This window comes from Hippoglossus hippoglossus, chromosome 13 (assembly GCF_009819705.1).
Source record: "Hippoglossus hippoglossus isolate fHipHip1 chromosome 13, fHipHip1.pri, whole genome shotgun sequence".
Classification (NCBI taxonomy): Eukaryota; Metazoa; Chordata; class Actinopteri; order Pleuronectiformes; family Pleuronectidae; genus Hippoglossus; species Hippoglossus hippoglossus.
This window is the reverse complement of record NC_047163.1, coordinates 28976479-29003278: the sequence shown is the minus strand read 5'-3', so window position 1 is coordinate 29003278 and position 26800 is coordinate 28976479. Positions and strand designations below refer to the sequence as shown.

At 40.1% G+C, this 26800-nt stretch overlaps 1 protein-coding gene and 1 long non-coding RNA gene across 2 annotated transcripts in view; one reads left to right on the top strand and one right to left on the bottom strand.

Annotated features, from left to right (window-relative positions):
- The first annotated feature begins 411 nt into the window (after nucleotides 1-411).
- LOC117772579 lies at nucleotides 412-26773 on the top strand. The gene is made up of 3 exons (XR_004615806.1): nucleotides 412-426; nucleotides 18210-18214; nucleotides 26591-26773. It is a non-coding gene; the product is annotated as an uncharacterized LOC117772579 (long non-coding RNA).
- The window catches only part of kcnj13 (potassium inwardly rectifying channel subfamily J member 13), a 29164-nt gene continuing 13736 nt past the window's right edge, over nucleotides 11373-26800 (bottom strand). The window contains exons 2-3 of the mRNA XM_034603789.1: nucleotides 21617-22179; nucleotides 11373-12137 (exon numbers count right to left, since the gene is read on the bottom strand). Of these exons, the coding sequence (XP_034459680.1) occupies nucleotides 11563-12137; nucleotides 21617-22133 (1092 nt within the window). The 5' untranslated portion in view covers nucleotides 22134-22179 and the 3' untranslated portion in view covers nucleotides 11373-11562. The remainder of the gene's footprint in view (nucleotides 12138-21616; nucleotides 22180-26800) is intronic.

The following is a 26800-nucleotide window of genomic DNA, read 5'->3' as shown; positions in this document are numbered from 1 at the left end:
GTTCTCAAACCATGCTAGTCTGTACTGGGGAGTAACAGGAGAGCTAAGTAGGAGTTGATGGTGGGGAATTTCAGGAATGTCTCCAGTGTATCGAAAGTAAGTAAAAATACACTTGTATTTCAGTATATTAATAAGAAATTAAGGTCACTGATATATCCATTTTATCCTTTACGACAACATGAAACGGAATGTTCATAGCTATAAAGTAGATGCTAGAGAAGTGAGGTGTTCACAGTGCATTAGTTTTCACAACCAAGTAAAAAAACTCAACAACTATATGAATGGATTTGAACTGTAAAATATTGTACAGTGTGAATGTTAATGTTAAAATACTCATAACGTGTAACATTTTGTACACTTTTTACACAAGTGGACATTTCTTTGGTTACTACAGGGCTAAAATTATTTAAGTTTGTCATTCATTCAGTGATACAAACTGCAGTAAAATGCTTAATACATTAAGGTTAAAACTTCACTTTTGGTTAAGATGGGAAGTTTCTCATTCACATATTTATACAAATTGCAATAAAATGCTTAAGATGATCAATTAAGGCTCAAACTCCAGCCTTGGTTAAAATGGTAAACAACTTAATTAAGATTAATTAAGATTCCTTTATTGTCGCGCAATCATGCACACACAAGCATTACAAGCAATGGGGAAATTGACCCTCTGCTTTTAACCTATCCTTGTGAACACAGCACATGGAGCACAACACACACAGTGACCAAATGGAGCAGTGGTCTACTATGGAAAGCGCCCAGGGAGCAGATGTTAGGGGAGTAAGGTGCCTTGCTCAGGGGCACTTAGACAGTGGGATAGGGAGAGTCCATCTGTCCTCTTGGACTTGAACAGATCCAGGTCTGGTCCATCCTCTGGTCCAGGTATGTTTTGCCAGTCCATGGCCTCGGAACCAGCGACCTTCCCGTATGATGTCCCTCTTTTCTAACCACTAGTCCACAGCCGTTCCTAATCAATCATTTATGCAAACAGTATACAGCCATATAATACTTAAAACAGTAAATAAAGCCAAAACAACAAATTTGGTTACAATGGTGAGTTCATTTAGTCACACAAAATCCATAAACACAATTAAAACAGCAAATTAAAACTTAAACTACAGTATTGGTTAAGTGTGTGACTTTCTCACTCAGTCATTAAGACAAACTTTTTAACACGACAACTTAAAAATGTGAAAAAACTAAGCTTTTGGTTAAGATGGTTAGTATATCAATCATTCATTTAGTTACTCAAAATGGAGAAAAACGCTTAAAACAGTGAAATAAAGCCAAATTTGCAAAAATGGTCAATGTGTGGAGTTTTTATTAATCATTGAGTTACTCAAAATTTAGGAAAATACTTAAACAGTGAAATAAAGCTAAATTTGTAACAATGGTTAAGATGTTGAGTTTTTTTTAATGACAGAGTTTGTCAGAGTGCAGGAAAATGCTTGAAATGGTGAAACAAGGCTAGATATGCAAACAATAGCTAAATGTTTAGTTTTTCAATCACAGCAGTACTTATAATGCATGAAAACACTTGAAATGGTTAAATAAAGCTAAATCTGTAACTATGGTTAAGATGTTGAATTTTTTAATGACAGAGTTGATTCGAATGCAGGAAAATTCTTAGAACGGTGAAATTAAGCTAAATGTGCAACAATGGTTCAAATGTCAAGTTTCTTAGTGAGAGAATTGCTCCTAATGTGGGGAAATGCTAGGCACGGTCGAATAAAGCTAAATTTGCAACTATGGTTAAGATATTGACTTTTCTGTTTAGTTTTTCAATCACAGCAGTACTCCTAATTCATAAAAAAAACACTTGAAATGGTTAAATGAATCTAAATTTGCAACTATTGTTAAGATGTTACATGTCTTAATCACAGAGGTACTCAAATTGTAGGAAAACACTTGGAACGGTGAAATAAAGCTAAATTTGCAACAACGGTTAAGATGTTGAGGTTTTCAATCACATTATTGGTCAGAATGCAGGAAAACACTTAGAACTGAGAAATAAAGCTACATTTGCAGCAATGGTTATTATGTTGAGTTTGTTAATGATAGAGTTGCTTACAGTGCAGGAAAACACTTAAAATGGTGAAATGAAAATAAATTTGAAACAATGGTTAAGATGTTAAATTTCTCAATGACTGAAGCTCAAAATCAGAGCGTTTGGAATGCCATAATGAAATGACTGTCCCTTTTCCCCCCATTTTCTCAAATTCCACGTCTTCATCATGATGCATTGAAAAAATGATAAATTCCCCCACCCTAATATGTTGCCACATATATGTGACCTATTTAGTTAGATCACAGGAGCAAACATAAATTCAAACAAAAACAAAACAAATTGCCTGACCCAATCTTATTTTAGGTGCAGGCTCCACTCTGCCTGTGTCAGACTCATCTTCTCTGTGGCAGCTCTCCTCCTGCCTTTTAGGCTGGGTTTAATCAGCTAACTGCCATCAGCAGCACTGATTATCCCCTGCTACAGCTGGAGGTGCCACCTTCGCACCCACAGACCCTATTGGGATTGATCTGATTATTATTAGGGCCTGAGTACTGACAGTACTAGGACCCTATGGTTTTTTCTCTGATTATTAGGGCCCAAGCACTGACAGTGACCCTACTGTTTGCTCTTCTTCTTCTTCTTCTTCTTCTTCTTCTTCTTCTTCTTCTCCTTCTTCTTCTTCTTCTTATGAACGAATTGCCTTTTTGAGGAACTCAACATCCAACTTTCCAAAAATGGCTAAATAATGCCCCCTACAGTTTTTCCATGATGGTGTTCCTATTCATTTATTTTTGTCTAGAGTATTGGAATTTGGCAAACTTGTGTATCATGCTAAAACACAAAAAATCCTCAAGCTACTCTTTGCCACAACCAATAGGAAGATGGCTATGGATCGAACATGCAAATTTGGAATGATTTGGGGCATTTTCACATGTGCAACAAAATCCTACTCCTTCATAAAAATCAACTTCACATTTGGTATATGTCATGTTAGGGACTTTTCAATTGAAAGATATATTTTCAGTGAGTTTTGTTCAAGGGACGTGGCCCTGACATGGCGGCAAATTTCAATAATTCGCCTCAAAAGAGTAAGTGCTTATAACATCCATGTATACTGTCCAATCTTCCACATTCACATGTACAACGAAGGTCCCGCCCTGAACAGAACCATATGATAATATTTGAAAATAGTCATAGTGCCCTCTACCTGTAACAGGAAATGTTATGTTTTATATTTGGTGTCCTGTGGCTAGCCCGTTTACCCGATGCATGTGACATTTGGTCAGGAGAGCCTAAAGGAGTTGGTGATCAATCAATCAATCAAATTTTGTTTGTATAGCCCATATTCACAAATCACAATTTGTCTCATAGGGCTTTAACAAGGTGTGACATCCTCTGCCCTTAACCCTCAACAAGAGTAAGGAAAAACTACTAAAAAAAACTTTTAACAGGGTAAAAAGAACGTAGAATCCTCAGAGAGAGCCACATGTGAGGGATCCCTCTCCCAGGACGGACAGAAGTGCAATAGATGTCACGTGTGAAGGAGAACATCAGCAAGATAAGGGTATTTACAGTATTGATTAGAATAAACATTTTGAAGCATAACTGAAGGTCAATGAATTGATGGATTATTGTCAGTAATGGTCGAGTATCTGAGGAGAAATACTATATATCAAACAGTCCTGCTGCAATCATAGTCTATGGTCAGCAGCCACCACGATCATGATCCACCATCAAGATCGGATGCCACTATAGTCCACAGTCATTGTCCACTGCCGCCATCAGGATCCACCATCAGCTGCCACCTCGATCGTAGTCCACCACCATTATCTGATGCCAACACGATACAGGATCCGCCATTACAATCATGATCTCTGATACGTGATCCACAGATCATAATCCACGATGTGGCCACAGCCGCGGCCCTGGATCTGCGGACGATAAGGCAAAGGGACTCTGGGGAAGAAGTGAAGTCAGTAACATGTATTGATGAGATATTAATTTCTTTGATGTGATAAGGATTGAGAAGAGGAAGGAGAAGCTGGAAAGAGAAGCTCTGTGTGTCATGTGTCCCCCGACCTTCTAAACCTATAGCAGCATAACTAAGAGCAGGTCTAAGACAAGCCTGGACCGGCTCTAACTATAAGCTTTATCGTAAAGGAAGGTTTTAAGCCTACTCTTAAACGTACAGATGGTGTCTGCCTCCCGAACTGAAAGTGGGAGATGATTCCATAGCAGAGGAACTTGATAGCTGAAAGCTCTGGCTCCTACTCTAGTTTTAGAGACTTTAGGGACGACAAGTAAGCCTGAATTCTGGGAGCGCAGTGCTCTAGTGGGTTGATAAGGTACTATCAGCTCTTTGAGGTATAATGGTGCCATATTATTAAGGGCCTTGAAGCTTGAAGGTGAGGAGGAGAATTTTAAATTATATTCTAGATTTAACCGGAAGCCAGTGTAGTGAAGCTAATACTGGAGAAATGTGCTCTCTTTTCTTGGTTCTTGTCAGGACACGTGCTGCGGCATTTTGGACAAGCTGCAGAGTCTTTAACGACTTACTGCTGGAGCCTGATAATAAAGAATTACAATAATCAAGTCTGGATGTAACAAAGGCATGGACTAGTTTTTCTGCATCTTTTTGAGAAAGGACATGTCAGATTTTTTAGATATTACGCAAGTGGAAGAAGGCAGTCCTAGAAATTTGTTTTAAGTGAGAATTAAAGGACAAATCAGGATCGTTGTTTCATTGGAAGCAAGGGCAATGTCATCTAGCACAGCTATATCATTAGATAATGTATCCCTGAGGTGTTTAGGGCCAAGTATTAGAACCTCTGTTTTATCTGAGTTTAATAAGAGACAATTGCGGGTCATCCAGGTTTTTATGTCCTTGAGACATGCTTGGAGTTTAGTTAATTGATTACACTGTTCTGGTTTTATTGACAAGTATAACTGGGTGTCATCCGCATAGCAGTGGAAATTTACAGAGTGTGTCCTGATAATGTTTCCTAGTAGAAGCATATATAATGAGAATAAAATTGGGCCGAGCACAGAGCCCTGTGGAACACCGTGGTTAACTTTGGTGCGCACAGATGACTCATCATTAATTTGCATGAATTGGAATCGATCTGAAAAATATGATTTAAACCAGTTTAGGGCGGTTCCTTTAATGCTAATTAACTGTTCTAGTCTCTGTAATAAAATGTGATGGTCAATAGTGTCGAATGCTGCACTAAGATCTAACAGAATGAGGACAGACACAAATCCCTGATCTGAAGCTATTAGAAGGTCATTAGTGACTTTTGCCAAGGCTGTCTCCGTGCTGTGATGGCATACAGTATAATGAAACTTTCATCAGGGGGCATGTCCATGTTGTAACGGGGAAAATCAATGTTTTGCCATGCAACTTCAAGTTGCTGTAATTTATGTGTTTTTGCTCCAATCACTGTCAAACTTCATATGTGGGATTATTCACAACTGCAAATTTATTTATCCAACTTCCTTAAAGAGACACTGAGTGGTGATTCAGTTTGACCTACTTTTGGTAGCTCTTTCCACATCCAAGTCTACAAGTAGAGGGCTGGACCACACTTCCTCCTTTGTCTCTAAACTTTTCACCCTGGCTGTTTGTTTGTAGGTGTTTGCCATGAGTCTTTTGAGTAACCTTCAATGTAAGTAACAATTCTTTAACTTTATTTGCATTACGTTGTATTTAAGAATGAAGGTTACTGGGAAATGTTTGAGAAGTTTGATCTGATTTGTAAAATATTATGTTTAAGCACATGTCTGGGTAATTATTTAACATTTATCGTACTTTAATTTGAACATATCTAACTTACTTTAAAGGCTGGATTTATGATTAGATAATTTGTTCGGCAAGATATTATACCTTCTTTATCTTTGTTTAGAACCATGGCAATCATCGAAGAAATCATCATTTGTCATGATTAGGTTTGATCAAATAAATGGGCATTTGATGACCAACACTTGTCTCCTGGTGGTTTGTGGCTCCAGTTAGAACCTTATATCCTCAGCAAATGGTCCTTTGATTGGGAGACTGAGCCACACTCCACACAGTGACCTAAAATAGCTAATTCAGAGACTGGTGGTGCTAAGCCTATTAATGAGCCCACTACTGAAGGTCAGAGTCTTTATCCTGAGCTTATAGATGGATTCCTAGATGTAAAAGACCCAACCAGACCCATGGCTGGTGATGGTGTTTCTTGTGACACACAAGATGGTATCCCGTGTCTGTCAGCTGGTCGCTCTCCTCTAAAACTAACTTTTACCTAGTTTTTTATTAGTGTATTTACGCTACACGTCCTATACTAGGATTGTTTTAAATGATATAATTTACCTGGATTTTAAATACAAACCAGCTCAAGTTCTTCATTCATTCACTCAGCCAGTTGACGAAAGCTGGCTGCTAGATCTGTTTGTTTGTTTTTAACCAGGCAGCTAAGACAGCTGTTTTGCACTAAACAGTGGATTAATCTCTGAGAGCTTTGTGGACTGACTGTAGATTCTCAGTTCTTAGGCATTGTAATGGACAAACTAACTTTATGAAGGCTGGATCTGAGTGTGAATCTTGCAATCTTACTGTGTCAAAGTTGAGGGAAAGCATTATTTCTCTGAAGGCTGAACTCAAGGAGAAAGACAAGCTCATCATGGGCTTCACCACTATCGCCATGACTCAGGCATCACACATTGCTGCCTTAAAAACCTCTGGTTGCAGTTATCACCTGAACGCAACCAGGCCAAGTCTCCATTGCCACTCCGCTCCAGGGTCGGATAACAAACTACTCTGCCGTGGCTCGGCTCCACCGTCACAGGAGTTCCAGATCCCGAGGCTACTCCAGCACAGCCTGATGATCCGTGGGTGACAGTGGGAGCACAGCCTAAAATAATAGCCAGCTTCACTTCGTACCATGCTCCAGTGGAGACGCGTTCACTCCAGGGTAGTTGTACCGCAAAGGCCCCGACTGAAATGACCCCTTGCCAACAGGAGCAGTGGATTGTAGCAAGCAAGGACAAGCACAGTGCTGGGCGCCCGTCTCCCACTCATCCACCTCGAGACCTCCAGCTGTCCAACAGATTCGACATCCTGAATACTCAGGACTTTCCGCCTCTGGAAGGACCCCCACTCCATCCTGTGGACAAGTCCTCCACCCACGCCCGCCGCAGGTTGTTGAAGGAGGCTTTAACCAGGCGTAGCTCCGGAGGTTTCACTGGTTTGGCCACAGCAGGGAATCCATCCCCTTTGGAGGAAGACGCCGCCTCGCTTCTGCAGCCCACGGTCTCTTCCATTCCACGTACTGGTGCAGCAACTCGGCACTCTCCAAGATTGTCCAAACCAGGAACATCCCCTGCGTCCTCTAATCTCTCCAACTACCCTGATAATTGGAAGCTCCGTAGTGACAAATATCCGCTTCATTAATGCAATCATACACTGCTTTCCTGGGGCTACAATGCTGGACATCATCGGGAAACTTCCCGGCCTCATCACCTCACTCCCAACTACTATTAAAAGAGTAATAGTCCAAGTCGGATCAAATGAGCCAGACGACAGCAGTCCGAGCTGACAAAAGCTGAAAAGCTCCGCCATGGACAGAAGGTAAAAATGGCTCTTTTAACAATCGTGCACTTACTAATAAGACTTTCATCATAAATGATTTTATCAGTGAACTTAAGTTAGATTTTATTCACCTGACTGAAACATGGCACAATTCAGATGGAGCTGCTCTCTTAAACGAAGCCTCCCCCCAAACTTTAGCTATATACAGACAATACGTGAGGGGAAGAAAGTGGGAGGTCTAGCAGCCTAGGCAACCACCTATGTCGCCTATGCCAGGAGCCGCCCCTGGTCTAGCTACCTTTTAATATCTTTTGAATATCAAGCCTTTAGATTGGAAAGTCCAAATCTAGTGTTTTTATCTCTATTTATCGCCCTCCAAAACCCGTAGCTTAATTTTTAACAGAAATGTCTGAGCTGCTGTTACTCTGTTTAATTAACCATGACAGGATTTATCATAACTGGTGATTTTAATCTGCATATTGATGACACCTCGGACTGCAAGGCCATGCACTTCATGAGACTTCTAAAGTCTTTGGATTATACTCAACATATTGCCGGGCCTACTCATAACCATGGCCACACACTAGATTTAGTGATCTCCAAAGGTGTATATACTGTATGTTTGTTAACAAGATCTTTGATACTAACCTGTCAGATCACTATTGTTTGTTTTTTGATGTGATCAGCATTTTATGTATGAAAGGCGCTGTATAAATACATTTATTATTATGATTATTATTATGATGATGATGATGATTATAATAATCATAATGATTATGATGATGATGATGATGATGATGATGATGATAATTATTATTATAACCTAGCCTTCAACCCAGCCCAATACGGACAGGGCCACCTAAGAAATTTCTCAAACATTACCGAAGCCAAATCCCTTTCCCATTAGTATCTTGTGAAGTATCAGCTAAAACCAAGCCAATTAGCCATGACCCCAAGGCTAGGCCTAAAAGGAAAAAACGCCCCCCTGACTATTAGGGGATTCAGCAACAGCCAAAGCAGAAGGCATTCACACAGTCCCATGGCTCAAAGAGTTGTCACAGCAAGAGGTCTTCTTACACCAAGTCAGCCCCTACTCTACCGACAAGATTTCAATTTAGTAGATATTCCAGGAGCAGCCATGCCTCTAATTTGAGTGATCTCCAAGCCAGCATTCATGAGGAAAAGAGGACGAAATATGAGCTAGAGGAGCTAAAAAGACAAAGAGAAGAGGAAAGGGAGCTTGATGATCTATGTTGATGAATTATGAGCTTGATGAACTATTAATGAGAAAGCAAGAGCTGCCCAACACATGCAATGGTGCAGCTTGGGCATTAGCTACGGAGACTAAACTGAACAGCAGCAAAGCTTTGCTGTAATAGTTGAAGATTTGCTCTCCCAAATTTGATGTATACTGACTCTCAGTCACTCTTAACTCCCCTGCTTTCCAAACTAACATTCCCCAAAGGAAAGCAAAGAGGAAAAAAAAACTCCCCAGGCTTCAACCATTACAGCAAAGTGTTGCTGCTGTTCAGTTTGGTCTCTGTAGCAAATGCCCAAGCTGCACCCTCTTTGCCTTTCATAGCTTCTGCTCAAGCTGCACTGTTGTCCATTCTACATGCACCTGTGCATGCACCTCCAGTCACTGCCCAAGCCTCTAATCATACTGCATCCATGTCTGTGCCTGGAAGACCCTTAAGAGTGTAATGAAGACATCTTGTGAATGTTGTCCGTTTTTATAGAATGTTGATCTGCATTTTTTACAGTTGATCATAGCCAGACTTACCGATGTAAATTGCTGATTTCGATTGTGATGTACAATTTTTGCTTGGTTTTTGCTATTTGCAGGCATTTATGAACTCCTCCTACAGACTAAATCACAACAACTTCAACTTGGTCAGTGCAAATAAACAACCTTGACAATGAAAAGCTCTGCTTATCATTAGTTTTCCTTCAATAGCATGCCTGGGGCCATATCACCATGACACTGGAAGTTCCACTAATTTGACAATACAATGTCCAATCTGCAGAATACTTAACATGTTTGATGATCTGGCATGACCACATTTACATGTCAAAATTTAACATAAACATAGTATCACCTACTGGCAGCAGGATGCACGCCTCAAACCAAATTTAAATAAATGCAGGTATACCGTTTTTGGTTCAAAACTAAGATGGCAGAATGCATTTTAGAGAAGAGCAGCATACTAATAAAATGTTCCGATACCTATTTTACCTTCCCGATAGCAATTCCGATACCTGGACATTCGTATTGGCCAATACCGAGTACCAATCTGATACCAGTGCATTTGAAAAACAAACAACTTGTATAATGTACAGGGTGTATTAACAGCTGTCTGCTAGTAACCCTGTATGGAAGTGATGACACTATTGTTGCTGTATGGCCGAGCTCAGGTTTAACCCTTTGAAAAACAATACATACAGATAATGAATGCCATAGAACTTTTTTTATTATCTCGTTTGACAGTCATAACTGAAAAAGAACACACATAAATAAATCAAGGAATACACAATAATTACTTCCTTCAAATAGGTTGCTGTTTTACTTGTGGGACTTTCCAGCATGAAATATTGTCAAATTCCTGACATTTTAGTTAGCTCTGGCAAACACTACACTACTGGAAACCACTTCTTCTATACCACTCTAAAAACATTACTTGCCAGTGGCAGTAGAGCACAACTACTGGTATAGGGTTGGTACAGGCATTCGGATGCTGGTATTGGTATCAGAACATCTCTAATCAGGAAATCTCAGTGTTATTCTAATACCCCCCACATATTTATTTGATCACAATATAGATGATTGTCAACAAGGTCAGAAATGTTCAAATGCACACAGGCATTCAAATTAAATTAATATTTTTCTTAAAGCAAAATTTTTGACAAGAGAAGAAGCTGGTAGATTCCCCTGTCACATACTATCATCTTATAAACAAATTGTGTTTACCTGATTTATACCGCCCTATCTTTTATCTTTGTTTTGGTCTCCACCACCTTCTGAGGGAAATACTTGTCTCTCAAATGCTTCACTAGGTTTATCAAAAACAGTCTAACCAGATGTGTTTGCTTTGTGCTACTAAGTAGTGGATACTGGGTTTTTAGAGCTTGTTTAAAAAATCAGTAGCTGTGATGAAGGTTGATGGAGATCATGAAGCCTGAATCAAGAACCAAATTAGATACAACAATAAGTGGTTAAAAAAACCCCACAATAATAATAATTTGTGACCCTCTGTGTGTCCATTTCTATGAATTTCTAATTCCATGCTAGATATAACAATTGATTATTTATGATTAAATGTTGATTACAGCTGCTGAATTTGAAATTGATTGTGCCATCCCAACCAAATCAAATATTTTCAAATATAGCTTGACCTCACAATTTCGCCTTATGCAAAAATAGGAATAATAAAAGACAATATCATTTTGATAACATTTAAACAGAAGTGTTTTATTATACCTTGGATTTTGTTTTTGTGTTCTGGCCATTGGTTTCATCAATTATAATAAGACTATATGAAGAATAGCTCAAAATGCAGTCATATTCTAACAAGCAGCTACAGTAGCAGCAGGTCAAAGTTGAAACAGGATGTGGGTCTGTAAACTGTTAGAATAAGTTTTTCCTCAACCTGTCTGATGGTCTGACCATTCCTGTTACTTGCCCCTCTAGATGACTTTTAAGTGGTGTAACCATGTCTTGAGTTATTAGCATTTCACATGGTAAGAATGTTGTTATTCTAACAGACAGAACCAAATGACAAAAATAATATAATGGGGTCATTATTACACTTGGTGTTGAATTAGGGCCTCCAGGTGAGGGAGTCCACTGTAGCACCAATGTCTGTTACACATTTTAATTTATAATGTTTAAACATAAATTCAGATCTATCAATTTAAATCAAGTAGTTTGAGACACTTCTCCACGAATGTTTTGATCTGTCCCTATGAGCACTGTCCATCAGCATCTTTACTCCGTCCTGTCGCTGCCATCTCCATTGATCTGCACAACACAATCCTTGTTAAAAGGCTCCTTTGAGTGGGCCGTATCAAAGTGTTGGGTGCTCACCATGTACCTCCCCCGAGCATCCATCCCCAACGCTGGGACAAAGCAACGGTCAAACTGGATTTCTTGGCGCAAGTAGGAGGTCCTCTTCTGACAGGAGTCGCCAGTTCCCTCTTGCAAAGCTGACAGAAAGACCACCAACTCAAAGTTGTTTGATGTGCCCTCACACAGTGTGGGGTAAAGGGGGCTCTGGCGATCCAGGGGGTGGTAAAAGGTTAGTGGGAAGATAAAGAAGGGACAGGGCTGCTGCCCCAGATGATCCAAGAGGAAGTCCAGAGAAGTCTGGTGGAGGGCCTGACCTTCATGCTCCTCGTAGAGCACAGCACTCACCTTTACATCCACCAGAGGTTGCTGCAGTAGGTTGGTGGCTCGTAGCATGAGGCACATTTGGCCCTGGTGTTGGCCCACCACTGCCTGGGGGCTGAATTGGATGGCTCCTGCTCGCTTCTGGGGGCGTGCAATCTTGGCTACAAATGCACCTGACAAAAGACAGTGAGACATCAGTATAATATGTTAATGAGATGTTTTGACCTTGCCATTGTCTCATTCAACTTAACAGTAAATTGCAGCAGAAGAAATAAGGAGAGATAAAACCACATATGGAAAAGATCTATGTTGTGGAAATTTCGTCCTCACATAACCTTTCTCACGTAACCTTTCTCTTTCAGCTACTTTCCAATTGAACTAATACCCTCTATGCAATTGTCAATGTATGAATGAGTTTTTTAGCGAGATCATTATACTGTTACATAGTCCAGTTTTTGATTTACTGATTCGATTTTGCTGCAGTGATACTCTTTAAACACACAGGGTGAATGGTTAGACTATGTATTTTTGTTTTCCACAATTAACGAAAAACTTTGCTAAATCACCCTTAAGAATCAGGTTTGTTTGAAAGAATTGAACATTATGAGTTATATCCTTGTTTGTCATGAGAGGTTCTCCCGGGTGTTCAGTTCAGTTTGAGTAGATAGTTTGAAAAGTCTTTTTCCATCATTTCCGCCAGCATGAAGTGCGGTTTTTGGCTTTTCGCCAGTAGGTCATGTATGACATGTCACCTCTGCTAATAGCTCCTTATACACTCAGTGTTATGGGGATCCTTATCGTTTAACATTTTCTCCCATGACGACCATATATATATATATATTTTTTTATTTATTAAATAAAATGTTAAGTATTAAATTCTTTATGAATAAACAAAAGGGAGAAGAAGGGGAACAATTGTTCATTCCAGTAAGCTCTTAATTGGTGTTCCTTCCCTCCCTATGACATGTAGCAAAACCACATGCTTCATCCAAGGTTGTTTCTCTCATTATATAGCGGTACTAATGACTTTGTTTCTTATCGACACACACAGTGAAAAGTTTCTTCTTAATAAAGATATCACAGACAATTTCATTGTTTTTCAGATTTCCACCACAACTTTGTGTAAGAAGTGGGATTCGCAGATAATTGTGCATATCCTGAAGAAACTTCTTTAACCTCATCCTCCCCTGAAAACTACGTGTTGAGACAGAGGACCTGAGACCGGTGCCAGACTCGCTCACACACTGAGATCAAAGAAATACATTTTAATATTATTACATTTTCATGAAACATTCAAGCTTGTTAACCTGATATTAAGATATTGCACACTTTTAATATAATTTTGGGTCCCTATCTGTTGGGGTTTATAGTCCCTGCGGGTTCATGGCCCAAAAACTGTTTTCAACTAAGGTTTAGAAGAAACTACAATGAGTTTACTAAGACCACAATAAGGATGATTACTATTTGTAATAATAACATTGTGTGAAGTAAGACTCCAGTAAAAAAGGTGCTAGAGGCACAAACAGAAAAAATTCTTTCTTCAAAAATAAAAATTATATTGACAATTTACAAGATTTACGTAATTTCAAACAACAGACACAAATTGGTCATATTATATTTGGTATAACAACATTGATTGCATTCTAGGGGTTTCTAAAGGGGTTTACTGGAGACTAGTCAAAGAAATAACTTAAAAAATATATATATATTTAGAAATTAATTTAATATATATATTTATAATATTTATATAAGAATGTGGTTTTCCAGGCAAGGAAGGTTTCAGTCTCAGATGGGTAGAACAACTGCAACAGAAATTAGAAGAAAAAGGAGACAGAGACGGCGGGAAAGAAAAGCCACAAGAAGTTTTTTGCAGATTGGAAAGGATTTAATATGTAGCACGAAATAGGGATAGATGACAACAGGCAGAAACAGCAAAATTAACAGCAGTGTCTCAGTGTTTAAATCAGGATGACCTCGACCAAGCCCTGCCAAGAAGGCTCTATCCGTCACTGCACACCCTATAACCCACCACAGAGTCAGCAGACAGCTGCAGCAGACACCATGCCATCTACATCCAGAGTGCTATCGTCAGCCACACCCTCATCAACATCTGTAACATCAGCAACTTTGCTGAAAAGCTGTTAAACGAAAACCAGAAAAAACAAAAGCAGAAAAAAGAAGACCAGCTGCACATGGCAACACTGACAATGTTTCACGGGCATGCGTAAGGGCATGGTCGTGGCAGAGATGGCTTCAGAGTGGGCAGAGGACGAGGCAGACATGTGGACAACGATCCAGATGCAGGAGGGTGAGCAGCCTAGTCAGGCTGGTAATTACACTGACGTACAAACACACACCTGACACCCTGACAGACATATGTGTATGAATGGAAGCTCTGCACATCAGCTGTGAATTTGTTAAATGCTGATCTCATTCAGAAAGCACTTAAGCCCACATTTCACACAAACACAACATGAGTGAAGACAGCTTACATTGCACTGTACATGTGAGTGAAGGGAAAGTTGAAGAGTTTGAGAAGAAAAATGGTTAAGGGAAGTTGGAAAGAGAAGTTGCAAAACAGGCAAGCTGATGTTAAAATGCATGTTTGGACAAAGCACAGATTTCCTGTCTCAGTTTCAAAACCCAAAACCACAACTATAGCAAAACGGAAACTCAAAACTTTCAATGATTTGACATTTCACAAATCTCATGGATGGTACGATCCTGATGCACTGTTTGATGTTGTTGATTCATAGCCACACATTTCTTTACATGACAAAGACAAATGGCAAGATTTAGGCCATTGGGTTAAAAGTGTGTTGAAGCTGAAATCTTGGAGCCTACTGCAGATCTACATGTTCAACATAATTCCTCGATGAAAGTTTTGTGTATGCCGACAGGACAGTCACACTCACAACGCATCTTGAACACATATTTGGCAGGGACAAGTGACGTCACCCAACATCCACCTTGCAGGAGGTTCCTAGAACACTGTGGGCTCAAGTAAACATGGTGTTGGTCTAATCAAGAATATGAAACCGGTTGTGATCAATCCAAAATCAGACTTCTGGTCAGGTCAACCTTAATATCCTCTAAAACAAGAAACCATAAATGGTATAACACCTGTTTTTGAGGCATTACTGTTCCTTCTGAAGATTGTCCTCTGCGCAATTCAATATGTCCAGTTAAAAAGATCAGACCAGAAGGAAATGGTGTGATGTTAAATGGTTTTCTATTGTTGATTTAGCAAATGCCTTTTTCAGTGTTCCCATTAAGAAGGACCGTCTTGGTTTGCTTTCTCCTTTAAAAGGAAAAGCTACACCTTCACAAGCTTAGTTCAGGGCCTGTCTTTATTGCCTACGCTGTACAATGCAGCATTGTGTGACAGTTTGAATGCCTTACAGCTAACACCAAGCTCAGCTCTTCTCCAATATGTTGATGATTTGTTGATAGCAACACCAATCAAAGAACGGTGTAAAAAAGACAAACTGTTGAAACTCCTAGCTCAGGAAGGTCACAAAGCTAACTTATCAAAACTGCAGTTTGCTTAGCAAAATGTAACATTTCTGGGTCATGTGATCACAGCTAAGGGGAAATCCCTCCAAACCAATTAGAGTTGAGGCAATCCAAAACATTCCAAAGCTTTTAACAAAACAAAAATGTGATGCCATTTTTGTGAATGTGCTCTTATAGCAGGTCTTTTATTCCAAACTATACTGTACTCGAGGCACCTTTTATCGCACACGGGCGAGGCTTAAAAGCACACAGGAAAGTGACGTGGACTCCAAAAGCTGACAAAGCTTTAACTGACTTGAAACTGGCACTGCAGTCAACACCGACTTTAGGGTTACCAGAACCAAACAGACTATTTACATAGACTGTTGATGAAAAGAATGGTTGTACGACATCTGTTAAAGGAGCATAGAGGCAGACAACGCCCTGTCACCGCCGTAAAAAAAACAAAACAGAACCGGTTGTAGCGGGTTTGCCTATGTATCTCAGAGCCGTGGCTGCTGCTGAAAAGGCTATTCAGCGCATCCAGAGATATTTTGAGTTATTCTCAGCTCACCCTTTGGTGGCTCATTCTGTATCATTAATTTTACTTGAGCAGAAAACATCACTGTGGGCGTGGAGGGAGCACCTCCAGCTGTGCCAGGGAGATAATCAGCATAGCTGAAAGCTGTTGGCTAATTACTTCCCTGGTTAAAAAGGCTGCAGAGAGCTGCCACACAGACAGAAACACATGGACAAGAGACACAGAGAGACTGACGCACAGAGGATCTGTGACAAAGAGAGGAGTCACAGACAAGGACAGACCTAAGCAGCGACCTGAAAGGATGTGTTTGCTGTCATTAACGCTAACTGCAGGTAATATCCCAGGATGCAACCCCTGCATCTGAAACATTAACCCGGTGTTTGTTAACCTTAACAGAGGAGGTAGTGTAAAATCACACTCAAGCCACATGGAACACAACCTGCCTCACAGCAGTACAAGGGAGAACAACTGACATCATGTACTTCAACAAAACAGAGTGCAGTCTCCTATGTCATCTGAGATGGATGATAACTCAACTGACTCTGGGTTAGGTGGTTAAGCTGGTCGTATACAACAACAGCACCATATGGTATTTGCAGAGGTATGAATCAGACATGTTATAAGAGTACACAGCTTCTAGCTGGTAACTTTAAGAGACAAGGGAAATTTTGGGGGAACATCATCATGTTTAAAATATGAAGCATGTCAGAGTCTTATTGATGGAAACACTGCCTGCATGTCAGTTGATGTTAAACTCGAAGATTCTTTCAAACCTAAGTTGTAAAGTCCACTCCAGGTCTTGGTACAGTTCAGGGTCATTATCGGGTTTGTGCAGATCAATATTACGGATCCTTGTGAGCTGTGTTATTTCAGATTCTTATTCCCATTTTTGCTGTTTTGGCCCTTGGTATTTGTTTCTGCACTATGCTTATGAGGTGTACGTTGGTCAGTATGTGCAACTAACACCGAAAGATGCTGATGAACTGAAAAACACTTGTACCAGATTCCTGATTGGATTCATCCCTTCGACAACATGGACAATGACTTTGAAGACATTGTTGCATAAATTATTTTAATACTGATGATGTATAAATTATTTAAATATTTTTCACACTTTTAGCTTTGCTATGAATATCAGGGGGCTTTTCCCTACAAAAACAGCCTTATCATATTTTAAAGTTGCAGTTTATGAAGTATTAATTTAAACCATGTCTTTTCTTTTTTTATGACTCCATATGACATTGTTACATGATCACACTAAGAACGTTTGTTTTATTTGCTTTTTCCCTTCTGTGTGATGGGTGTAATTAAACTGCAGAGATAAGGTTTACACTCTGATGGTATTGAAGGGTTAAATTTATATTCACTTTGCTTGCTAAGATTATTAGAATGCTGTGTGCTTAATTTATTTATTTATTAAGACAATCTTCATAATCTATTACAGGAAGGATTCATTTCATTTTAGTTTAATTACACATTTTTGTTTTGAACTAATAATCTATGCAATTGTCAATGTGCATTTTAGCATGATCATTACACTGTTAAGTTGTTCAGTTTTTGATTTACTGTTTTGATTTTGATGCAGTGTTACCATTATGTACATTATGAAAACTTTTGGTGAGTCACCCTTTAGAATCACGTTTCTTTGTAAGGAATTAAACATTGTGGGTTTTATCCCTCGTCGTCATGAGAAGTTTTCACAGGTGATCAGTTCAGTTTGAGTAGTTAGTTTGAAAAGTCTTTTTGCCTCATTTCCACCAACATGAAGTTATTTTTTGGACTTCTCACCAGTAGGCCATGTCTGACATATCGCCTCTGTTAATAGCTCCTTATACACTCAGTGTTATGGAGATCCACCTCTAACCTCACTGTAACCCCACTTCACGTCTCTCACCACTTCTTTATCTCTTACTCTCTCCCACTCTCACAATCTGACAACCTTGTTGGGACCTAGTATTTGTGAACGATAGTTCGGCCCACATAAATTCCTGACCACATGTTGGTTTGTTCTGGGCACAAAGTAGAGCCTCCAGAACTCAGTCTCCCAGGGTGCTTCAACTTCACACCTAGGTGCCCCTGGACACAACTTTCAACCATTATTGGTCACTCTGGGCCCCATGACCCATCACGTCATCAGGCCAATAAAAGCCCAGTTCCCTCTCTCTTTTTTTTCTACTCACTGCTCTCTTTCTACTCACTTCTCCTGGAGGAGAGGTGTAGCTCTCCAGCTCACCAAGCCAGGGAAACTTCCTCCCTACCCAAGCTCTACCAACCTTCAAGCAGGCCTGCCTGGAGCATACTGCTAAAACTTTCCAAAAGGCAGCGACGCTAGAGCCTGCCTAAGAAATTCAGCACAAGAGCTGCATCGCACCGCAGAACCACAACAGGAGCTACAAACCAGCAAGATGACTTCACTGGACTTCAAACAGCACATCAACATTTTTCCCCTTTTCATGGACGGGTAACACAACTGGGCTTAATAATTACACTAGGCTAAGCAAAGACTGTTCAATTCTATTCATGTGATGTTTGATTTGTGTGGTTGTGATATTTGGAAATAAGTTATTTGAAAGCTAATGTTAGTTATGTTATGCTCTTCACAGTCTATCTTTGCATGCAACTAACTTCTTTCTCTAACCTGGCACCAACACACACACACATCTTCCCAAACTTAACACATACATGTGACCTCAACCACATGGTGGAAACACTCCAGGGGGTCTTTTGTCTTAATAGTGGCCAGCCGCCATTTTGAAAGCACACTCACTCACACATATACACAAACACACACGCATACTCATATATGGTAATTTTGGTTATAGTTATTAATTATATTAATAATCAGAGTTCCAAATTTGTAGTTAGTACTTTTATGAGACTTAATTGATAAATTGGCTATTTTTTCCCTTCCTTTGAAGGGTGGTGCCCCAAGGTAGAAAATCTAAACAACCTGATGACCTGCTCACTTATCAGTCTCTTCTCTCCTCTTTCTCTGCCTCTATTTCCCCCCTCTTCCTTCCACTCTTCTACCAAGCCACGTTGTCAACTATTTTACAAAAGAGATAGATGACCTACGCTCCTCATTCTCCAACCCACCTTCTGTAATTACCTTTCTATCAACTTCATCTTCAGCCCCTTCTCTTTCCTCTTTCACCCCCGTCTCCCAATCAAGTTTTTACTCTGGTAACCTCAGCCCGCCCAACCTCCTGCCCCCTTGACCCCATCCCATCTCACATTCTCCAGTCTATTGGTCCTGACCTTCTTTTTCTCACCCATCTTATTAACACTTCCCTGACAACTGGCTGATCCCCTAACTCTCTTAAGAAGGCAAGATAAACCCTCTCCTGAAGAAACCCACCCTCCACCCGTCTGAAGTAAAAAGAGCAGCCTCTCTCTCCTCTGTCCTTATCCTTCTAGACCTCTCTGCTGCATTTGACACAGTGAACCACCAGACCCTTATTTCCTCCCTTCAGGACCTGGATGTCTCAGGCTCTGCTCTCGCCCTGCTCTCATCCTACCTCAATGACCGCACTTACCGGGTAACGTGGAGAGGATCTGTATCAGAACCTTGTCCTCTCACTACTGGGGTCCCTCAAGGTTCCGTTCTAGGTCCTCTCTTCTTCTCTCTGTACACCAACTCTCTCGGCCCTATCATTCAGTCACATTGATTTTCTTGCCACAGCTACACAGATAACACCCAACTAATTATCTCTTTTCCCAAATCTGAAACACAGGTAGCAGCACAAATCTCTGTCTGTCTGATTGACATCTCTCAGTGGATGTCCACACAACATCTGAAAATTAACCTTGACAAGACCGAACTACTTTTCCTTCCAGGGAAAGGCTCCCCCACCCAGACCACTAGGAACCTTGGTGTGACACTCGACAGTCAACTCTCCCTTACTGCCAACTTTACTGCAACAACCCGCTCGTGTAGATGATGTCTAATAACCCCAAAAATAAGTGTAATTGCACTTATATGGCACTTAGATGTAGCACTTGTAGTTATGCTTTTTTGAAGCAAATTGTACTTGATTTCTTGCACTTATTGTAAGTGGCTTTGGATAAAAGCGTAAGCTAAATGAAATGTAATGTAATCCTTAATCGTTTAACATTTTCTACTATGACGGCCCTAGTTGGTCTTGGGGAAGAACTTAGCCAGACTCAAGACGGGTTCTGGGGGAGACCTGTTTTTCTAATTATCAAGCTGATGAAATTCAGAATTGAAATTTGCCTAAAATTCTTTATAAATAAACAAAGGGAGAAGTATGTCGTGGATATTTATCTTTTAGCTAGTCTCTTTGGTATAAATTGTTCATTCCAATAAGCTCTTATCTGGTTTTCCATCCCTCCCTAAGACATGTTGCGAATCCACCTGCTTCCTCCAAGGTGGTATCTCTCAGTCGGTAATAATGACTTGGTTTCTTATCGACACTCTGACAGTATGCTGTGCAGAGCTCTGGGTAAATCATTTTGCAAGAGCTTCTTCTTAATAAATATACACAGACAATTTAGTTGTTTGCTCTTGATTCTCAGATTTCCACCACATCTATCGACATATTTTTTAAATATCAAAGTTAGCAGAACTTATCTCCTGTGAGTGATGTTTGAATCCATTATATTATTACATCATTCATGTATGCATAAGCAGCATTTTATTGTTGTAGCTGCTTGAGGAGGAGCTATTTATCTTAATTTAGATACAATCAGACAAATTTTCCAGTGGTTTCCAACCTAGGGGTCACCAGATATATTGGGTGGTGAAGTTTATTTTTTGTACTTTTCTAGTATTAATGGTCACTCAAAGCACTTTACACTAAAAGTTACATTCACAGAGCACTTTTGTGTAATGCGTACATTCCATTCAAACATTGACGGTACAGCCATCAAGGGCAATTTGGGGTTTAGTGTCTTGCCCAAGGACACTTCGCCACATTGACTGGAGGAACTTTGGATTGTACCCCCAACCTTCCAATTACTGGACAAACACCTGGTGGATGACCACATCTACCTTCTGATTCACAGCTCTCCCTCTTTTTCAGAGTGGTAACTAACTAAAGATTACATAAGAAATAAACATTGCATAGTAGTGTATATCTGAGTTCCACCTCAGCCAGCAAAAACATCATCAATGTTATCATCAATGGTAATAGACCAATATAATAGAATCTATAATTAACAAACACTTTGAGGTTAAGTAAAGTACATTATGTTGCAAATACCTATATAGTTTTACTAATAGATTTTACTCAAGATGTTCAGGACTTTTGCAGTGGGATACTGCAACTTTTACTGAAGTAAAAGATCTGAGTAAATCTTCAACTGGAGTTGGTTGGGATTAAGGTAAGTGAAGGTTTGGTTGAAGTTATCATCACAAAAGATGGGGGTTGGCCTAAGACTGATGGAAGGGGTAACAGACAAAATATTAATTACATTTAACACAATATATAACATAATACACAAAAATAACAACACTTACGTAGTCAAATGAAATATCCAGAAAAAATGTGTTTCTTTTAAAATTTTGACCAATATGATGATTAGATTGGGTTTTCTTGTGTCCAATACACAGTTATTAATCTGATTAAAGAGAAGATTTTAGTAGGAGAGGTGTACCTGTGATGAATGCTTCCAACATGAGCCCCAACAGCATCTGAACAGCCAGCAATGCAATGGCACTGGGACAATCCCCACTGGGGAACATGGTGCCATAGCCAATGGTCAGTTGTGTCTCCAGGGAGAAGGAAAAGGCAGCAGTGAAGCTAGTAATGTGTTTTACACAAACTACATGCCCCTGGGGTGGGGCATCGTGATCCTTTACAGCCAGGTCTCCGTTGAGGTGGGCCAGTAGGTACCACAGACAGGCAAACAGCAGCCAGTGGGTGAGAAAGGAGGTGCAGAAGGCCAGCAGGACCCATCTCCACCGTAGACCCACCAACAGTCCCCACAAGTCCTGCAGAGCCAGCAGCCAGGCTTTGCCTGATGTCCTGCACCATGAGCCAGAGGGACACATAGGGGAACTTAGGGCACAGTGTCCATCTTTAGTGACCAGGCGCTGGTGAGGTGGAGAGGACAAGAGAGGAGAGGACGAGGCTTTGCCACCCAAAACACTGCTGGTGGATTTGGTTGTCATGGTTGCAGGTGGATGTCAAGCAGGATAGGTCAAGGTGAAGATTATCCTGAAATTAAAAGATGAAAGACCACCAAACACATTTCACAAGCAGTTTGAGGCATACAATTATCAGTTAATAGCAGTATTATGTCCATCTCTTAGTCCAGTGCAGGGATCGATATCATATGTTGCAGCTGTGACTCAGGAGGTAGAGGGGGTCGTCCATATACCAGAGGATCAGAGGTCTCTGCATGCCAAAGTGTCTTTAGGCAAGATAGTGAACCCCAAATTGTCCCTGACGGCTGTGCCAGTGATGTATGATAGAGAAAGTGCAGCACATAGAAGGACTGTATGAATGTGTGTATGACTGGGTGGATGGGAAAGCTTTACTATAAAACTTTTGAGTGGTCATCAATACTAGAAAAGCACTATATAACTACACACCATTTACCATGTTCCAGCCTAGCCTGGCACGAAGAATGAGAGCAGATCCCAAAGCCTTTGACTATTGTGAGCTGTTTTAGATGTTAACAGCTAGATTGCTCAGCGTTTAGGGAGCTTGGAGCACAAACCCGATTTTTTGATTATATGAGAACTGTTGCAATCTGCTAAACTGTATTTTGGCATTCATACACTGTCATCTCAGGGGCAATTTGGGTCTCAGCATCCTGTCCAAGGACACTTAAGAATGCAGACTGGAGGTGCTGGGGATTGAACCACTGCCTTCTGGTTAGTGGATTATTTTCTACATTCTGAGCTACAGGATGAATTTTTATGATCTCTAAATCTATAGCCACTACCATTATCAGGTCAAAGTTTAAATTCATCCATATCGGTTTATGATCAGACACCAGTAGAGTTCCATTCAGCCTCAGCTGCACATGGAGTGGAGTTTAATGCTAAGTTCCAAATATTAACGTGCTAACTAGCTAAACTAAAATGTTGAATGTGGTAAAAATTACAACTGCAGCATGATAGCATACTGATGTTAGCATTTATCTCCACTAACTGGTGTACTCCAGCCTCACAAACGGGCTATAGCATGGCAGAAGGCTCTTCGTGCTGTTTGTTATGATTGCATTAATGCATCCTACCAAAAGTATTAACATTTAACATTTTTGACACACCAGGATAATACAAGCTTTGCAGACTATAGCAGTGTTAGCAGAAGTGGCATGAAATATGCCAAGCACATTATGTAAGAGTTGGCACATAATCATAGTCAGTTCATAGTGGGCTACGAACTCAAGTTTTCAGTCCTCAACAATGTGAGTTGCTTTTTAAATATTACTAAGAGTAGTACATTAAATATATATATATGTGCGAGACAACCAATTGTAGCATTCTGACTGCTTACAAACTCTTCTATCATATGTTAAAGTCTAGCTCTGTTGACGATGAAGAGCTGATCTTCTAAAAATGTGATTAATATTTGTGTAGGATAAGAAGTCATTGCATGTCTGCCTGAGCCAATAAGTCACTGGCCTTCAAGTCTACGTTAAGTTAAAGTTTAGATTTTGTCAAATCAATGTTGGGACCTAGTATTTGTGAACTATAGTTGGGCCTACATGTGTAGCCAAAGCCGGCAACCACATGTTTCCTTTGTTCTGAAGACAAAGGAGAGCCTCCAGAACTCAGTCTCCCAGGGTGCTTCAACTTCAAGCCTAGGTGTTAAAACTGCCCCTGGACACAACTTTCAGCCACCATTGGTCACTCCATGACTCATGAGGTCACCAGGCCACTATAAGCCGAGTTCCCTCTCTCCTCTCTTTTTTCTTCCTACTCACTTCTCCTGGAGGAGAGGTGTAGCTCTCCAGCTCACCAAGCCAGGGAAACGTCCTCCCTATCCAAGCTCTACCAACCTTTAAGCAGGCCTGCCTGGAGCAGACTGCTAAAACCTTCCCAAAGGCAGCGAAGCGAGAGCCTGCCTAAGAACTTCAGCATGAGCTGCTCCGACAATGTCTTTCCAGCAGAACCACAACAACAGGAGCCACAAACCAGCAAGACCACTTCACTGGACTTCAAACAGCACATCAAAAAGGACCTTTCCCCCTTTTCATGAACGGGTAAAACAACTGGGCTTAATAATTACACTAGGCTAAGCAAAGACTGTTCAATTCTATTCAAGTGATGTTTATAAGTTTGATTTGTGTTGCTGTGATATTTTGGAAATAAGTTATTTGAAAGCTAATGTTAGCTTTGTTATGCCCTTCACTGTCTATATTTGCATGCAACTAACTACTTTCTCTAACCTGGCACCAACACCTCACACACACATCTCCCCAAACCTAACACATACATGTGACATCAAACACATGGTGTAAACACTCCAGGGGGTCTTTTGTTTCATCGTGGCCAGCCGCCATTATGTAACTTACTCGCTTACTCACAAATACGCACACATACTCACGTACACATCTGTACATCTGTATATAGTAAGTACACCTTTAGTTAGTTTGTGTGTTTATAGATGTTGAATGCACTAATTGTAAGTCGCTTTGGATAAAAGCATCTGCCAAATGACATGTAATGTTTATACTTTTATTACTTTCATAATAAATGTTTTTCTTTAACACAAATGTTGTCTTCATTCATGTTGCATAAGTGTGAGTTAAGTTGCCAACCTCTACACTGTCAAGAACTCCATATCCTTCAACTTTGCTAACTACTTATGTGGTAATTTTGGTTATAGTTATTCATTTAATTATTAATCAGAGTTCCAAATTTGTAGTAAGTTTCATGAGACTTAATCAATAATTGGCTATCTTGTCCCTTCCTTTTAAGGGTGTTGCCCCGAGGTAACTCTAATCAATTAAAGTTATTATTTAATATTAATATCTTTATTATTAATATTCAATATTTTTCTGATAACCAAATTTATTGAATGCCCAAAGGCACACCATTGAATAGTGTCACGCTTAAGGCATAATAATAATGGTGCCCCGTGTGAGGCAGAGTACAGTTGGCAATAATTCATAATTATGCAATATAATTATTTTAATTTTTGGCCAGAAATAAGTGGAATCTTGTCTGTCACCGGAGTAGACATTCAACCGTACTTACAAACAAGTGCATTGTGGTGAAATTTAATTTAATTCATAAATTAACTGTTTATTAATAATAAATTAATAATAACTACCACTTTAAGTCCTCATAGTGTTACGCTAAGAGCTTGCTATTGTTGCTAATAACTCCAGTTGAATATTCTTTGTTGAATTTTAAGAATTTCTTTTAACAGTTGAATATCACATATTCAATGTTAACTGGTCAAGTTGTAAAAAACCCAACTGTTAAGTGCGTTTTAATTAAGACATAGCGTGCCACTGGCCCTATGAAACAGAACTTGTACCTGGCTGTTACTGCCATGCATTTCAGCCTAAGTTGAATAAGAGAGCCTGAGAAAGAGCCACATCGTGCTTCCAGCCCTGTGAATTTATAGAACCCCTAACTGTCACTGCCCTGCATATCAGTTAACATACCTAGAAATTTGATAAACTGATTTACACCATATTTTTTTCAGTAAGCCTAGTGTACAACCAAAACTACAATACAAGGTGTCTGCCAGTGCAACACCAAAGCCAACCACACTGCTTTGTTGATTTTAAAACTTTTAAATCTAACCCTCCTATTACAGACCCAACAATGGAGTACCCCTATGTAGAACAGTTTGTTTCTTCCCTAGCACAGAGCCTGACCCCTGGCTATCCTGGATTCATCAGCAAGGTGAACTTCAGTGAGTGTAGGAAAGAAATATACTCACTACTTAACGACAGGTGTGATGCACAAACACCATCCAAGGGTCCATTGTTGAGATGTTTGATTTTAAATTTCCACAGGCATGCCAACATTGCCTGTCAGAGCAAAGCAGCCCTAGAACAGGGGGTAAAAGCCCTAAGGTTGCAAAATGTTCTTCTCCTCCAGGAGGTTCAAACGGCTAATAAGAAAGCCCTGCACTATTTAGAAGACCTGCATTTAGCTGAGTCAGATCTCTATTCAGACAAGGAGGAATTGTTAAAACTTAGATTAGAAGACCCTGCCTCACATCAGTTGTTCAGCCAATGTGATTCTGGTTATTTCGATTCACACTCCTCCGATAGTGTATGGTTAACTCCCTCTTCACTCCCAAGATGGGACAGAATCCCATCCGATCCTAAGTCTTTGGGAATTAAGTCACCTCCTGAGCCTCCACTGACAGGAAGAGGGAACAGCCCACTAACTTCCTACCTCTCTGACACTGACATTGATGACACATGTAATTTATCCTCCAGAAGATATTCTGCCACATACACTTCTCAGCTACTGATGCATGACACATTTATCCGTGCAGGTGTAACCCTCATGAAATTAAGGCTACTAACCTCAGGAGTAGTAAAAGTTATTGCCAAAAGGGGGCGCACTATGCGTTCCATTCAAGCGAACTCCCCACGAATAAGAAAGCCCTTTTTTCTCCTCCCAAGATTTTCCCATGAAACGTGTAGAGAAAGAAGCTCCCGGATTTCGGTATGAAATAACATAAAACACTCGAAATATTACCATAGTCTACCTGTAATTATACTAATAAGGTTATTTTCCAACTAGACGTCCAACTTGAGAGTGTCAACTGAAGTGATTCCATAGAATAATCCGATACTGGAAACTCCGGTGAGTGAACACGTTAGCTAGTCACTGCTAGTCACTACTAGAATCAT